This window comes from Microcaecilia unicolor, chromosome 3, assembly GCF_901765095.1.
Source record: "Microcaecilia unicolor chromosome 3, aMicUni1.1, whole genome shotgun sequence".
Lineage (NCBI taxonomy): Eukaryota > Metazoa > Chordata > Amphibia > Gymnophiona > Siphonopidae > Microcaecilia > Microcaecilia unicolor.
In genome coordinates, this window is record NC_044033.1 from 278,015,636 (window position 1) to 278,033,130 (window position 17,495).

At 42.8% G+C, this 17,495-nt stretch overlaps 1 protein-coding gene across 1 annotated transcript in view; it reads left to right on the forward strand.

Annotated features, from left to right (window-relative positions):
- The window catches only part of POLR1B (RNA polymerase I subunit B), an 85,514-nt gene that overhangs the window by 32,342 nt on the left and 35,677 nt on the right, over nucleotides 1-17,495 (forward strand). The window contains exons 7-8 of the mRNA XM_030198112.1: nucleotides 5,920-6,201; nucleotides 8,657-8,790. Coding sequence (XP_030053972.1) covers nucleotides 5,920-6,201; nucleotides 8,657-8,790 — 416 coding nt within the window. The remainder of the gene's footprint in view (nucleotides 1-5,919; nucleotides 6,202-8,656; nucleotides 8,791-17,495) is intronic.

Genomic DNA, 17,495 nt, shown 5'->3' on the forward strand with positions numbered 1-17,495 from the left:
AACATGCAAGTTCACGATTTGAAACCTGAATTTAATCAAGTCTATTTCAAACTTCATATACTTATTCTGGCCTCTACAAGGCATTATGTTAGCCCTGTATATCCAACAGTTAAACCTTGGACTGCTAGTTACCAAAAAATAAACTCTAAATCCTTAGAACATATGAGAAGCCATACTGGGTCAGATCAGTATTCCGTCTAGCCCAGTATCTTGTTTCCAACAGTGGCCAAGCCAGGTCTTAATTACTTGGCAGAAACCCTGATCGTGGCAACATTCCATGCTACCAATCCCAGGGCAAGCAGTTGCTTACCTATGTCTGACTCAATAGCAGACTATGGACTTTTCCTCCTGGAACTTGTCCAAACCTTTTTTTAAACCCAGATACACTAACTGCTGTTACTACATCCTCCGGCAAACAGTTCTAGAGCTTAACTATTCGTTGAGTGAAAAAATATTTCCTCCTGTTTGTTTTAAAAATATTTCCATATGACTTTCTTGAGTGTCCCCTAGTCTTTGTACTTTTGGAATGAGTAAAAAATTGATTTACTTCTACTCGTTCTATACCACTCATAATTTTGTAGACCTCAATCATCTCCCCTTATCCGTCTCTTTTTCAAGCTGAAGAGCCCTAACCTCTTTAGCCTCTCATATGAGAGGAGTTCCATCCCTTTTATCATTTTGGTCGCTCTTCTTTGAACGTTTTCTAATACTGCTATATCTTTTTTTGAGATACGTTGACCAGAACTGAACACAGTACACAGTTGCACTGTGGAGCGATACAGAGGTCTTATTTTTGGTCTTATTCACCATCCCTTTCCTAATAATTCCTAGCATCCTGTTTTGCTTCTTTGGCTGTTGCCGCACACTGAGCAGAACATTTCAGCGTATTATCTACATAGATCGTTTTCTTGAGTGCTGACCTCCAAGGTGGAACTTAGAATCCGGTACCTATGATTTTGATTATTCTTTACAGTGTGCATTACTCTTGCATTTGTCCACATTAAATTTCATCTACCATTTGGATGCCCAGTCTTCCAATTTCCTAAGATCTTCCTGCAATATTTCACAGTCCGCATGTGCTTTAATAACCTTGAATAGTTTTTTGTGATCTGCGACTTTAATCACCTCACTCGTTCCAATTTCCATATCATTTATAAACATGTTAAATATAACCATTCCCCATACAGATCCCTGCAGCACTCCACCCTCCTCCATTGAGAGAAATGACCATTTAACCCTACCCTCTGTTTTCTGTCCAATAACCAATTCAAATTCCTAATCCACACCAGTACCTTGCCTCCTATCCCATGACTCTAATTTTCTCAGGAGTCTCTCATGAAGAAGCTTTACTGAAAATCTACATACACTATACCAACTGGCTCACCTTTTATCCACATGTTTATTCACGCCTTCAAAGAAATGAAGCAGATTGGTGAGACAAGACTTCCCTTTGCTGAACCCATGCTGACTCTGTTCCATTAAGCCATGTTTGTCTCTGTTCCATAATTTTATTCTTTATAATAGTTTCCACAATTTTGCCTGGCACTGATGTCAGGCTTACCGGTCTGTAATTTCCCAGATCACCCCGAAACCCTTTTTAAAAATCTGCATCACATTGGCCACCCTCCAATTTTCAGGTACTAAGGACGATTTTAATGACAAGTTTTATATTACTAACAGCAGATCAACAATTTCATTCTTGAGTTCTTTGAGTACCTTTGGATGTATGCCATCCAGTCCAGGTGATTTACTACTCTTTAATTTGTCGATTTGGCTCAGTACATCTTCCAGGTTCACCAAGACTTTTCAGTTCCTCCTTATCATTGCCCTTGAAAACCGTTTCCAGTACAGGCAGATCTCTTACATCTTCTTCCATAAAGCCCGAAGCAAAGAATTCATTCAGTTTCTCCATTATGCCCTTGCCCTTCCTGAGTGCCCCTTTTGCTGCTTCGTGGTCTAACAGTCCCATGGATTCTCTCACAGGCTTTCTGCTTCTGATGTACCTGAAAAAGTTGTTACTATGAGTTTTAGCGTCTTCTGCAAGTTTCTCTTCATATTCTTTTTTTTATCCTCCTTTATTAATTCTTTGCATCTGACTTGCAAGTGCTTATGTTGCTTCTTATTTTCTTCATTTGGGTCCTTTTTCCATTCTTTGAAGGACATTCTTTTGGCTATAATAGCCTCTTTCACTTCACCAAGCTGGCTGTCGTTTTCTCTTCTTTCCACCTTTGTAAATACATGGATTGCATCTTGTCTGGGCTTCCAAGATGGTATTTTTGAATATTGTCCATGCCTAATTTAGTGTCCTAACCTTTGCAACCGATCCTTTTAGCATCTTTTTAACCATTTTCCTCATTTTATTATAGTCATCCTTTTGAAAATTAAATGCAATTACAATAGATTTCCTTTGGAGGTTCATCCTAGATAGTAGCTCAAACTTGATCATGTTATGCTCACTGTTTCCCAGGGGACCCAAAACCACACTATCTCTCGCAATATGCCCTGCATGCCACCAAGGACCAGATCCAAAATTGCTCCCCCTCGTCTGTTCCTGGACCAGTTGCTCTAAGAAGCAGTCGTTGATTATATCTAGAAATGTTATCTCCCTGGCACTCCCTGATGTAACATTTATCCAGTCAATATTGGGGTAATTGAAATCACCCATTATTATAGTGTTGCCCAGTTTGTCAGCTTTCCTAATTTCTGTAAACATTTCTTCATCTGTCTGTCTGTTCTGTCCCGGCAGATGGTAGTACAGCCCTACAAGAATACTCCTTCCCTTCACGCATTGATTTCTATCCATAATGATTCCATGCTGCTATCTGTTTCATGTGTAATGTTTATTTTATTTGACTCAATTCCCTTTTTAACATATAGCACAACCCCCCCTCCAATTTGATCCTTTCTTTCATCGCGATACAATGTGTCCCTTTGATTGCCCTCTTTTCCACCAAGTTTCTGAGGTGCCTGTTATATCTATTTCATCATTTAGTGCTATATACTCTCTCTCCCATCTTATTTTTTGGTTTTCTAGCATTTGTATACAGGCACTTCAAATTGTGTTTTTTCCTTGGATCTACAAGTTGCTTAGAAGTTGACAGGGATAATGTGTATCCTTTATCCTGTTCCTTCATTAAGCACACCTAGCTTACTTTCGGCATTGTTGAAACCTCTCTACTGGGATTCCCTAAATGTCCTGTTTCAGTAGTGTCCTTCAAGGATACTCCACACCGAGCCATGCACTCCTGGGTGACTGTCTGCTTCCTCCCCCCCCCCCCCCCCCCCCCCCCATTCTAGTTAAAAGCTGCTCTATCTCCTTTTTGAATGTTAGCGCCAGCAACCTGGTTCCGTCCCGGTTAATCAGAATTCTTTATTCCAATCGATGACAAAATAAAATACAGTTGTATTGAGAAGAATTAGGTATTCTGCATATACATATTGAGTCCATGCTTGTGATCAGTGAGGGGGAGAGGAGGAACTGTCAGTGTCTGGTAATTTGGATACTGAAATCAGCTGCACAGGTAACTGTATAGCGGCCACATAATGCTAACCCGTAAGCGGCCACACAGGTGAAAAATCACTATACATTTCTACCCTGAGAGGATTAAAACAAGCAGCAATTTACTGCCTCAACATGGAGAGTTCATGCCCTCTGTACATTGGATCTATGACCTAGGTACAGCTTCCAGCTCTCTCTCAATTCTTTCACAGAAAGCAATCAGAGAAAGGGGGGAATTCTGCTCTTCCCAGTATGCCCAGAGGCAAGCAATAACAAAGCTCTAAAAGACACTGAGGCCGATGCTCAAAACTCCGCCTCTGTAAAAACAAAACAGCACCAAAAGGTACCGCCCAAACAGCACCACAAAAGAACTTTCCAATGCTGAATGCTATTGGCCTGCAAATTTTATGTGCGCTGTTAGCGCTGAGCATTGGGAAGTAAGGAGGGGGGAATGTGCCCAGCACATGCACACAAGAGGGAGCCCTCTGTGGCCAGGGGGAGGCAGCCCCAATGTGAGGGTCAAGTGCCTCACGGCAGCGGTGAGAAGGGGGAGGGGCATGTGATGCTCACCTTGTCTCAAGGAAACCTCCTTGTATTGCCTTCGCTTGCGATGCTCCCTAATTCCAGAAGCCCCATGAAAGACTCCAGAATAGGAGGTAGTGTTCTGTTGTGGATTAAAAACTGGTTAAAAGATAGAAAACAGAGAGTAGGGTTAAATGGTCAGTATGCTCAATGGAGAAGGGTAGTTAGTGGGGTGCCCCAGGGCTCTATGGTGGGACCGCTGCTTTTTAACGTATTTATAAATGACCTAGAGATGGGAGTGTAGTGAGGTAATTAAATTTGCTGATGACACAAAGTTATTCAAAGTCATTAAATCGCGGGAGGATTGTGAAAAATTACAAGCGGACCTTACGAGACTGGGAGACTGGGCGTCTAAATGGTAGATGACGTTTAATGTGAGCAAGTGCAAAGTGATGCATGTGGGAAAGAGGAACCCGAATTATAGCTATGTCATGCAAGGTTCCACGTTAGGAGTCACAGACCAAGAAATGGATCTAGGTGTCGTCATCGATGATATGTTGAAACCTTCTGCTCAGTGTGCTGCTGCGGCTAAGAAAGCAAATAGAATCTTAGGTATTATTAGGAAAGGAATGGAAAACAAAAATGAGGATGTTATAATGCCTTTGTATTGCTCCATGGTGCGATCACACCTCGAATGTTGTGTTCAATTCTGGTCGCTGCATCTCAAAAAAATATATAGTGGAATTAGAAAAGGTGCAGAGAAGGGCGACGAAAATGATAAAGGGGATGGGACAACTTCCCGATGAGGAAAGGATAAAGCGGCTAGGGCTCTTCAGCTTCCAGAAAAGGCAGCTGAGGGGAGATATGATAGAGGTCTATAAAATAATGAGTGGAGTTGAACGGTTAGATGTGAAGCGTCTGTTCACACTTTCCAAAAATACTAGGACTAGGGGGCATGTGATGAAGCTACAATGTAGTAAATTTAAAACTAATCGGAGAAAAGTTTCTTCACTCAACGTGTAATTAAACTCTGGAATTCATTGCCAGAGAATGGGTAACGGTGGTTAGCTTAGCGGAGTTTAAAAAAGGTTTGGACAGCTTCCTAAAGGAAAAGTCCATAGACCATTATTAAATGGACTTGGGGAAAATCCACTATTTCTGGGATAAGCAGTATAAAATGTTTTGTACATTTTTGGGATCTTGCCGGGTATTTGTGACCTGGATTGGCCACTGTTGGAAACAGGATGCTGGGCTCGATGGACCTTTGGTCTTTCCCAGTATGGCAGTACTTATGTATTTATGTACTAACTACACCTCTCCAGTGGCCTGGGGCATTTGCGTTTGAAAAGTACCTACATTGTTTTGCACAACGTCAACCTAGGCATTCATCATTCTCTGGCTTAGCCAACCACAACCATTTGGAAGGGGCTTCCAATGTGACTGACAGGTATTTGCCTAGCTTGGAAATATCTTAGGTGCTTTTAGTGTGAATTTGTCTAGCAAGTTGTGGTGCGTTGTCTGATGTCTGGTCAATAAGAAAGTACTTAACCCCAGAACCACATACCCCGCTTTAGGTACCTGAAGTTTTTAAGCTATAGAATATGAAAAACATCAACGTTGTGAAAAAATGTGCGTAGACCCATTCTACTGACCCTGTAGTACACAAAACTTTCAAAAATTAAAGTTGCCTCTCCAAACTTTTATAGCCTTTATCTCTGTTATTTGTAACCCCACTTTTGGTATCTTTTAGCTCAGTGGGTCACAATAAATATGGGGCATGAATTCTAAGATATTGGTATAAAGTATGTGGTGGTAGATTGACACCCCTCATTTAGAGGCATACCTATGCAGGTAAAAACATACTGATTGAAATTTTTTTCTTTTTCTTTTTTTGGAAGGTCTGGGTATCCAGCAGGACTCTGGCTTGTGTGTGGTCGCAGACAAGCTGAACTACATCCGCTACCTCTCCCATTTCCGCTGTGTACACAGGGGTGCAGTGTTTGCGAAGAGGAGAACAACCACAGTGCGCCGACTGCTGCCTGAGTCTTGGGGCTTCTTGTGCCCTGTCCACACGCCAGATGGGGAGCCCTGTGGCTTGATGAACCACATGACAGCTGTCTGTGAAATTGTCACACGGGTATCCTTCACCTTATCCCTGACAACTCTGCTCTGCTCCTTAGGTACAGTACACTTAGATTCATCACTAGGCAATTTCATGATAAGCATCGTTAATACTGGAGCCATAATATGGATGTTGTAGCAATTTATGCATACTTACAAGGCAAATGATATGCTTGAGATAGATGTAGATTAAACTGGTATATTTTAGTAAACAGGAAGAGGTGTAGGTTATGTTGGGATTTAAGTTTAGAATTATTTCTGTTAAGGTGCATGTAAAGATTTAGAGGCCCTTTAACTAGAATGCAGTAAAAATTTGCAGTTATTGTCTATTAGTTGCAAAAATGAACACACAGTAATTGTGGAGGGTGTGCTGAGCATCTTCCCATACAGTTAAGAACATAAGAATAGCCATATTGGGTCAGACTAATGGTCCATCTAGTCCAGTTATCCTGTTTTCAACAGTGGCCAATCAAGGTCACAAGTGCCTGGCAGAAACCCAGGGCAAGCAGTGACTTCCCCATGTCTGTCTCAATAACAGACTATGGACTTTTCCTCCAGGAACTTGTCCAAACCTTTATTTTAAAACCCAGATACCCCAAATGCTGTGTTAGCACCGGTCCCAGTACAGATCCCTGCAGCACTCCACTATTCACCCTCCTCCATTGAAAGAAATGGCCATTTAACCCTATCCTCTGTTTTCAGAACATTGCCTTCTACTCCATGACTTTTTAATTTTCTCAGGAGTGTCTCATGAGGAAATTTGTCAAAAGCTTTCTGAAAATCTAGATACACTACATCAACTGGCTCACCTTTATCCACATGTTTATTCACACCTTCAAAGAAATGAAGCAAATTGATGAGGCAAGACTCCCCTTTGCTTAACCCATGCTGACTCTGTCCCATTAAACCATGTTTGTCTATGTGTTCTGTAATTTTATTCTTTATAATAGTTTCCACTATTTTACCTGGCACTGATGTCAGGTTTACCAGTCTGTAATTTCCTGGATCACCCATGGAACCCTTTTTATAAATCAATGTTACATTGGCCAATCTTCAGGTACTGTGGACGATTTTAACTACAGATTACTAACAGATCAGCAATTTCATGTTTGAATTCTTTCAGTATCTTTGAATGCATACTATCTAGTCCTTGTGATTTACTACTCTTTAATTTGTTGATTTGGCTCAGTACGTCGTCCAGGTTCAGCAAGATTTCTTTCAGTTCCTCCGCATCTCCCTTGAAAATTATTTCTGGTACATGTAGATCTCTTACATCTTCTGTAAAGACTGAAGCAAAGAATTCAGTCTCTCCGCTATGGCCCTATCCTCCCTGAGTGCCCCTTTTGCTCCTTCATGCAAATGCTAGAAGCCTAACACAGAGATATACTTATCCTGCATTAATACAGCATTTTACATTCCCTGGTGTGTTCCTAGAAACCCCAAATGCAGTGCAGTCACTTTAGACCACGACTGTCCAATCTCGGTTCTCGAGTTTCTCAGCCCAGTGGGTTTGTCAGGATTTCTCCAATGAATAGGCATGATATCTATTTGCAGGCACTGCCTCCATTGTACGCAAATAGATATCACACGTATTCATTGTGGGAATCCTGAAAACCCGACTGGGCGAGGCCCAAGGTTGGATACTATTTCTATTATGAACTGAAATAAAAGCATTAATTGCTCACTGGCCACAAGAAAAGGGACAAATTGAGAATGCCGACATTCTCAGCCTTTTCCCTAAACTGTGCTAAGCGATGAATTCAACAATTAACATTCACTAACAGATGGTGTGGCAGCTTGATGGCACACGCTAATTTCTGTGTATAGTGTAGAATGGGGAGAGGAATGTGCATGAACTGTGCATTGTAGTTAATACACAATATTTATTTATTTTATTTCCATTTTGCTCACACCTTTTTCAGTAGTAGCTCAAGGTGAGTTACATTCAAGTACACTGGATATTTCTCTGTCCCAGGAGGGCTCACAATCTAAGTTTGTACCTGAGGCAATGGAGGGTTAAGTGACTTGCCCAAGATCACAAGGAGCAGCAGTGGGATTTGAACCGGCCACCTCTGGATTGCAAGACCAGTTGTCTAGCCACTAGGCCACCCCTCCACACCTTAACTGTTACCCCAACAGATAACACAGATCACTTAACACCCCTTAATAGGTGCATAAAATGGGACCTGTGCTAAAATAGCTCGACTTGTACTAAAATAACCCCAATTAATGGTAGCCCACGTTGGTAACGTCCCCTCTATAGGATATCACCCTGGTCATACTGTAATATAGCCTATTTGTAGCTGTGAGAGGCAGGCAAGGTTTATAAGGGCATCTTTATTCTGTTGACTTATTGTAATTATTGTATTTAATGTGTGTATTTTCTGTGTTTATTATAATCCTTTGTTGATGTATTGTAAATGTAGGTTGTACCCCTGCTTAGAGTTGTAGATATAGCAGGCAAAAAATTTTTTAAAATCTTCCTTTGCTGAGTTCCTTCCCCCCTCTCTGTAGGTGTCATCCCTGTTGATGGGACTCCAGGGCAGCCATATTCAGACTGCTATCCAGTCATGTTGGACGGTGCTATGGTGGGCTGGGTTGAGAAGGACCTGTCCTCAGATGTTGCCAATTCCCTCCGGAATTTTAAGGTTAGCTCAGAAGGTGCAGGAAAGCTGTAAGCAGTTCTCCTGTATTGTTGCTGTTAGTGCAGTATGATTATGATCATGTATTGCCTAAGAAAAGAAATTGGAGAGCAAAGCTGTATGCAGAAGAGGGGATGAGTGTAGCCACTACTGAAGACAAGTAATCACTCAGACAGCAATTACACTGGACACATTTGGCTAGGGATATGACAGTGCCTAAAGTTTTGGCCTTCTGGTTCTAGCTAGGCTGTCCACAGCAAAGGAATAATGCAAAGGTGGAAATATATATATATATATTGTGAAGAGGAGGCTATTTTGTGATGATGAAGCTCCCACCTCAGGATCCCAGATCCCTCTTTCACTCAGGGTGAGCTGGTTCTCAATATGCAGATTTTATGCAAATTAATCTACTACCCTTTTCTGCTCAGGGTGACCTGCTTCTCAAACGGCAAACATAGTCAGGTCTCACCAATCAGGCTATTTTCATACACATCTTTATTCCAGCCTCTGGGGCACACTTCTTTTAGCTTAAAACACTTTCACAAGCTTAAACAGTTCTTCCAGCTTAACCATTTCATTTCTTCCTACTCAGTGCAATCTTCCATTTTAAACATTTCTTCTTGCACAGTTCAATATCCATAGATTTCTTCCCCCTGAGCCCTCTCACACAGGCATTTGGGCTCAGTACTAACTCAGTCCCTGGACACACAGTCCCTCCTTGTAGCACACAGCTGTAGACACACAGTCTTTTCCAATGGGACACACAGTACCTCTTCACTGTTCTAGACACACAGTCTTTTCAGCTGGGACACACAGTACCTCTTCACTGTTCTAGACACACCGTCTTTTACTCAGTCCCTGGACACACAGTCCCTCCTTGTAGCACACAGCTCTAGACACACAGTCTTTTCATCTTGGACACACAGTCCCTCTTCACTGTTCTAGACACACAGTCTTTTCCTCTGGGACACACAGTACCTCTACCCCCAGTCCAAAGGGCACCGCCAGTACTTCTCATGGGGATCCCTCTGCTTCAGTTACCAGCCCTCTTCTTCAGCTGCAAGCTCTCCTTTCTCCCTCACAACTCAGGTGGGGTCTTAAGTGGTTAATGGCCAAACAGGACCCAGCCCATAACCTGCTGCACCTGTTTCCACCTCCAGGACTCTCCCCAGTCCTAGCGACCTCCAGCTATACCTCCCCTTACTGGCTACCTTTAGTGACTCACCCAGCCCTTCTCCATGGACATTTTAGGGGGAACAGCGCCCTCTAGGGGCCTAACCAGGGTAGGACAGCCTCTTCCTTCTCACAATATATATATATATATATATATATATATATATATATATATATATATATATATATATATATATATATATATATATATATATATATATATATATATAATGGTGTAACCTTTAGTATTTGTTGTATAATAAATTTTTGTATTTGTTAGCTATATATATATATATATATATATATATATATATATATATATATAATACCACTATACTATGTCCTGAGAAGGATTATACCACTATTCTGTCTCCTGAGAAGAAATTACCAACTTAGCAGCAAAGATAGGCTAATGACCACAGGTCCTGAGACAACCAAGCAAAGACCGGACACTAACCCTGAGCAATAGAGGAATAACCGTTTGTCTCTCACCCTCAGTAGTCCATAGTGTCCCCTACAGATGGTAATAACATGGATCCTCTTCAGAGCTCAGCTATTCCAGCAAGCCTCTATTTTCAGGGTTCAGTCCATATCCCTACCCTGAAAGGCAACTGGATGTTCAGTATTAGGGAAGCCGTAAATCAGCTACCAAGTCATTCCTGGTGCCGCTCTCGGCACATCTAGTCTTTGAAGCTGAGTCAGCTCCTTACTTTGGCCTTGGCTGCACTTGGCATGCAGAAACAGAGTTCACAAGTGATCTAGTATTCCAATCTCTCTCAGAGAGATGTGCACACCATCGAGTCCTCTTCTCTTCTTTCTTGTTATAATTACATAAGTACTGCCACACTGGGACAGACCAAAGGTCCATCAAGCCCAGCATCCTGTTTCCAACAGTGGCCAATCCAGATCACAAATACCTGGCAAGATCCCGAAAAAGTTCAGTATATTTTATGCTGCTTATCCTAGAAATAAGCAGTGGATTTTCCCCAAGTCAATTTATGTTTAAATCTTTTTATTAAAGAGTATGAAAAATACAACAAAGAACCAATGATATTTTGAAGATACAATATATGATACAGAATGTTGAATTCTCAATAAACATGCTATATAAAATTACATATCTTGTCTCCTGTGGAAGTCTTTAAGTTTTAATCTATTTATTGACTTATTATATGAAATCTGTATACTTAATGCTCGGCAGGTAGCCTTACTGATACCACAGACAACTTGTAGACCTTCCACATACATCAAATCATTTTCTTCTTTTATCCCTAGACCCCCCCTCCCCCCTCCCTCCCTTCCTGGTGGTTTTAATGTTCAACAGATTTTATGGATGATACTGCAAAGAAGACTCTGTTATCCTGGTGCTTATACAGAACTGCAGAATATAGCAACAAACTCTGTTTCAACCATGTGATGCATCTCGTTTCAAACCAAAAAAAAAAAAAAAAAACCAGACATGACCGCCTATAGTCGGTTCAGAATAAAACTTCTCGCCCTGGGTGCCAGGGACTGGATATAGGGTTCCCAGATCCTCAAGAATGCCTTCTTCCCCTTAGGGGAGGATCCCACCTCTCTCCTCTCCATCATCAGCAATTCATATAATCTATTTCTCCAATGCCAATACTCCAGCGGGTCAGAGTGTACCCAGGCCTGCAAAATCAGTTTCTTACCTACTAAACTGGCTTTCCTGATGAATTGCCTGGCTCCCCCCGTGTGCGAGACAAAAAGCTCATATTGATCCAAAAGGAGACCCTGCGGAGTAAGTGGGACCTTATTCTTTAATACCAACTCTAGAAATCCCACAATTTGCCTCCAATAATTCTGGATTTTGTAACACTCCCAAAGGTAATGGAATAGTGTGCCTTCCCTCTGCCCGCACTTAGTGCATAAAGGATCAATTCCTCCTCCGAATTTAGATAGTTGCTGCTTTGACATGTATGCTCTATATAGGATCCTATATTGACATTCCCTCATGGTCGCATTTCTCGATAGAGTAGGTATCCTAGCAGATAGTTTCTGAAAGTCTAACTTCAGGTTTGGACGCTTTAGGTCATGGGCCCATTTCCCTAATATATAACCTGTATCTCTGCCTCTGCTCGTCTCTCCCAATGCTTTTTGTAATCCAGAGACCGATAAACGCTCCCCTCGTATAGAACTAAAAAATGCCCTTATTTGGCGCCCATGTCCACTACTCAATTTCCCTTGTTCTAGAGATCTGACATAATGTGCTATCTGATAATACGCAAATTGATGGTTTTGAGTGATACCCACCCCCAAGGCTCCCAGCTCCAATAGTCGTCCCTTAGAATCTAGTACATGTTCTAATCTGGTGATCCCCATCGTTGCCCACCTACTAATTACTTTATTCTCCGTACCCGGTAGAAACTGAGGGTTGCCCTGCAGGGGCAGCAGATCTGTTTCCTCCGCTGCCAGCCCCCAGATCTCGTTTAACTCTCTCCACATTTGTCTCAAGGGTCTTACCAATATGCTATTGCTTACCCATGACGGGAGTTGTCGGCTCGGGCATTGTAACATGAAATGTAAGTGGTATGGTTTAAAACATTCCTGCTCCAAACTACGGGGGGTATAGTCTTGCCTATCTAATAACCAATCACCCAGGTGCCTGAGTAGACTTGCCTGATTGTAACGGCGGAGGTTTGGTAGTCCAATGCCTCCCTCTCTCCATGACCCCATCATTAACTTCAAAGGGAGTTTTGGCTTTGATCCTCTCCAAATAAATTTCCTTACGTATTTAAGGATTTGATTTATGTCTTTAGCCCGTAATCTTATTGGGAGTACCTGAAATAAATATAACCATCGTGGAAACTCCACCATACGGAATAGATGCACTCTCCCATGTAGATTAAGTGGCAGGGCTCCCCATCCATCTAGTCGGTCCTTCAAAGCTGCAATCCTATTACCAATATTCATCAGATGTATTTCCGATGTTTTTTTAGGAATCTGTACTCCCAGGTATTTGAGTGACTCTGATGCCCATCGTAGTGGGAACTCTGTTCCCCACAACTGCCTCACATTATTATCTGTGGCCAACGCTAATGATTTTGAGTAATTTATTTTAAAACCGGCGAAGTCCCCGTATTCCCTAAAGAGTTCTAATAGGGCTTCCAGTGATCTTTTTGGTTGCGTTAAATGGACCAACAGGTCGTCCGCGAAAGCAGATATCTTAAACCCCTCAGATCCCCATTTTACCCCCTCTATTTCTGGATGGTCCATAATTTCCCTGATCAATGGGTCTAGGACTAAGACAAATAGCAGGGGCGAGAGAGGACACCCCTGTCTCGTGCCCCTCCCAATCGGAAACAAAGGCGACTGTTCCCCATTGATCCATAAATATGCCTGTGGGTTTACATATAGGGCTCCTATCGCATCCTGGAAAGCCCCTTCGATGCCCATCTTTGTCAACACCGCAAATAGGAAGCCCCACACCACTTTATCAAAGGCCTTCTCTGCATCAAAACTGACCACCAGAGAAGGCCGTTTCTGTCTTTCCACTGTCTCCAAGGATGCCAACAGGGCCCTCACATTTTTTGCCACTGTTCTCCCTCGCACAAACCCAGCTTGGGGGGATGCTATTAGTCCAGGCAAGAGTTTTGCCAGTCTATTTGCCAGTATCTTTGCATATAATTTAAGATCACTATTTAATAGGGAGATTGGTCTATATGCACTGACGTCAGTGTCTTCCTTCCCAGGCTTTCGTAATAAAATTATTTTTGCTATATTAAGGGAGTCTGGCATTGTCCCAGTTGAGATCATGTGGTTATATAAATCTAACAGAGGGGGTGTGACCTGCTCCTGCAGGATCTTATAAAATGCTACACTAAACCCATCCGGCCCTGGCGCTTTGTGCAAATCACTTTGTTGTAAGGCCAGCATCAATTCCCCTTCCTCAATAGGTTTGTTCAGAGTCTCCCTCTGCTCCTCAGTGATCTTGGGCAAATTTTGGTTTATTAAATATAGGTTACTGTCTTCTACAATATCCGTGGGTTTTGCGTATAGAGCCCTAAAATAATCCCTAAATCTCCCTATAATACCTCCAGTTTCCTTTATGAGATTCCCTCCTCCATCTTTCACTTGTAGGATCCTTGAGGGCCCTTTCTTCCCTTGTACTAACCTGCCCATTAGTGCACCTGCTTTATTTCCATATTGGAATAATTGGTGTTTATAGTACATTTGCGTTTTGTGTGCTCTTTGATGAAGAAGCTCATTTAGGTTTTTCTGGGTTATGAGCAGCTCCTTCTTGTTCTCGTCCGTTACTTCCTCCCCTAATCTCTTCCTTCTCACCCGAACCTCCCTTTTCAGACGGAGGATCTCTTTGTCCCTCATTCTCCTAACTCTAGCTCTATAAGCTATTACCTCCCCCCTCATTACAACTTTGGCTGTTTCCCAGTATAGCGCCACCTCCTGTCTGTGACCTCCGTTAAATTGTTGGAAATCCTGCCATTTTTCACTGATAAAAGGCTTAAAATTTGGATCTCTATACAGTTCAAATGGGAATCTCCATCCTCCCCTCCCAAGCCCCCCTCCCGTAACCTGTAATTCAAACCATACCATCGCGTGGTCCGATATCTCGCATGGGCCTATCTCTGCTTTTGGCACTTGGGAAAACAGTGCTGGGGATATGAGAAAGTAATCTATACGGGACTGGGTCAAGTGCGCTCTGGAGGTATGTGTGTAGTCCCTCTGCGAAGGGTGCAATATTCTCCACACATCTATCAGGTTGAGGGCTGAGCAAAGGAAAGGCACACCCCTTGATTGAAATCTATGCTGCAGACCCGGTTTACTACATCTATCCAGCTCCGGATCTATCACCATATTAAAGTCCCCTCCGAGTATTACATTGCCCCCCTGGTATGGGCCCAACAGTTCCAATAATTTGTTATAAAATTTCTTGTCATATACATTGGGTGCATATATGTTGCACAAAATATATGAAGTTGTGCCTATTTCCACTTCCATTATCACTATTCGGCCTTCCTCATCTCGTTTTATTAGTTTAGTTCGCATTTGCAGGCCCTTCCGTATTAGTATCAGCACTCCTCCTTTTTTCCCTTGTGCTGGTGAGCCTACTGCCTGTTCTACCCAACCCTTCTGGAATTTGTTATGCTCTTTATTTGAGAGATGGGTCTCCTGGAGGAATGCTATGTCCGCTCTGTGTCTCTGCAGAGCCTGCAGTACTTTAGTACGTTTCACCGGAGAGGAGATCCCCCCCACATTCCAGGATATTAACCTAATTGGGGTCATCCTCTTGTTTTACAACCATTACAGTATCTGATAACTTTCCCATTCTGAAGAGCGCCCCCCAGCCCCTGGGCACCCTCCTGTCTTTGATCTGCAATTGCGATCCGTATGCGGCTGTCCAAACCAACAAGGTAAATAATATATATATATATATATAAAAAAAAAAAAAACCCTTGCTCTCCTTACTCCTTTCCATGGTTCCCCTTTCCCCTTCCCCATCTTCCCCCTATCCCTCCCTTCCACGACCTCTGTACTCCTTCCTTTCCTGACAACGAGTCACGCCCCCCCCCCCCTTTCCCCCCTAGCGCTGACTTCCAGATTTGATATTTTACCCTTTGTTAATTATAAGTTTCTAACTTTTATACAGGGAACTTTGATACAGGTCCCTATAGGGGCCTAGATAATCCCTGCGGTGATATGCATTCTACCTTTCTATATAGTCCTTACAGTTCTGTCAGCATTATAGGTATTTAGTGTCTGGGCTTACTCCAACCAAGCCTTTATCACCTCCTTTTCACTGATCTCCTGGGCTGCTGTTCCGTGCGGCCTCGCTTCCTTCCTCCGGTCTCAGCTCCATTTTGTTAGCAAAGTGTAAGGCCTCCACATGTGAACTGAAGAGGTGTTGTTTGCCCTTGTACTGAATTCTTAGTTTGGCAGGAAACATTAGCGCGAAGTTCGCTCTTTTTTCATACAGGTTCTTGCATACTTCTACAAATTGCCTGCGCTGGGCTGCTACTGCAGTTGAAAAGTCTTGAAAACAGAGGACAGTGCGTGCCTCATACTGCACCTTGCCTCTCCCTCTCCATGCTCGTAATATTTCTTGCTTGTGGGTGTAATTGAGGATTTTACAGATTATCACACGAGGTCTTTCTGAGTCCTGTCCCGCACGGCCCAACCGATGTGCTCGCTCAATTTTTAACTCCTTCTCCAACCCAGGTAAATTCAGTACCTTAGGCAGCCATGTTTCAAGAAAGTCCCGCAGCTCTACTTCACGTATTGACTCCGGGAGCCCCACCAGTCTGAGATTGTTCCGGCGTGATCTATTTTCTAGATCTTCTATTTTAGCTTCCAGTTTGTTTAGTTGTTCCCTCATTTGTTCTTGCTTATTATCTCTCTGCTGGCACTGATCTTCCACATCCGACAGTCTCTGCTGAAACCCAGTCAAATCTGTGCGTAAGCTTTCTAATTTGCCGTCCATTTGCACTATTTGATCTGAGATTTTCTGTAATTTTTTGTCGACGGATGCCTCTAACAAAGCGGAAACCTCCGCGGCTATCTCTGCTGCCCAGGCGGAACTCACCGCTTCGCTCGACGCGCCAACCTCCGCCATTTTGTTTTCACCCGTGCGGCTCCTTGTGCTGTCTTTCCGGCTGATTTTTGTGGCCATTCCGACCCGAATCGCTGTTCGCTAGCCGTTGTGCACACCAGGGAGGTTTCCCGAGCCTTTCCAGCTCAATTTTGTGGGTTCTCTACAGCTGCGTGCAGCGCTAGGGGAAGTTGTTTAACGAGGGGTCTCGGAGCTCTCTTAAGCGGCGACCTTCCCCTCGCCTAGCATCATGTGACTCCTCCCCAAGTCAATTTAATAATGGTCTATAGACTTTTCCTTTAGGAAGCTGTCCAGACCTTTTTAAAACTCTGCTAAGCTAACCGCCTTTACCACATTTTCTGGCAACGAATTCCAGAGTTGAATTACACATTGAGTGAAGAAACATTTTCTCCGATTCGTATTAAATTTACTACTTTGTAGCTTCATCACGTGCCCCCTAGTCCTAGTATTTTTGGAAAGAGTAAACAAACGATTCACATCAACCCGTTCCACTCCACTCATTATTTTAAAGACCTCTATCATATCTCCTCTCAGCCGTCTTTTCTCCAAGCTGAAGAGCCCCAGCCGCTTTAGCCTTTCCTCATAGGGAAGTTGTGCCATCCCCTTTATCATTTTTGTCGCCCTTCTCTGCACCTTTTCTAATGCCACTATATCTTTCTTGAGATGCGGCGACCAGAATTGAACACACTATTCAAGGTGCGGTCGCACCATGGAGCGATACAAAGGCATTATAACGTCCTCATTTTTGTTTTCCATTCCTTTCCTAGTAATACCTAACATTCTATTTGCTTCCTTAGCCGTCGCAGCACACTGAGCAGGTTTCAATGTATCATCAACGACGAGACTTAGATCCCTTTCTTGGTCGGTGACTCCTAACATGGAACCTTGCATGACGTAGCTATAATTCGGGTTCCTCTTTCCCACATGCATCACTTTGCACTTGCTCACA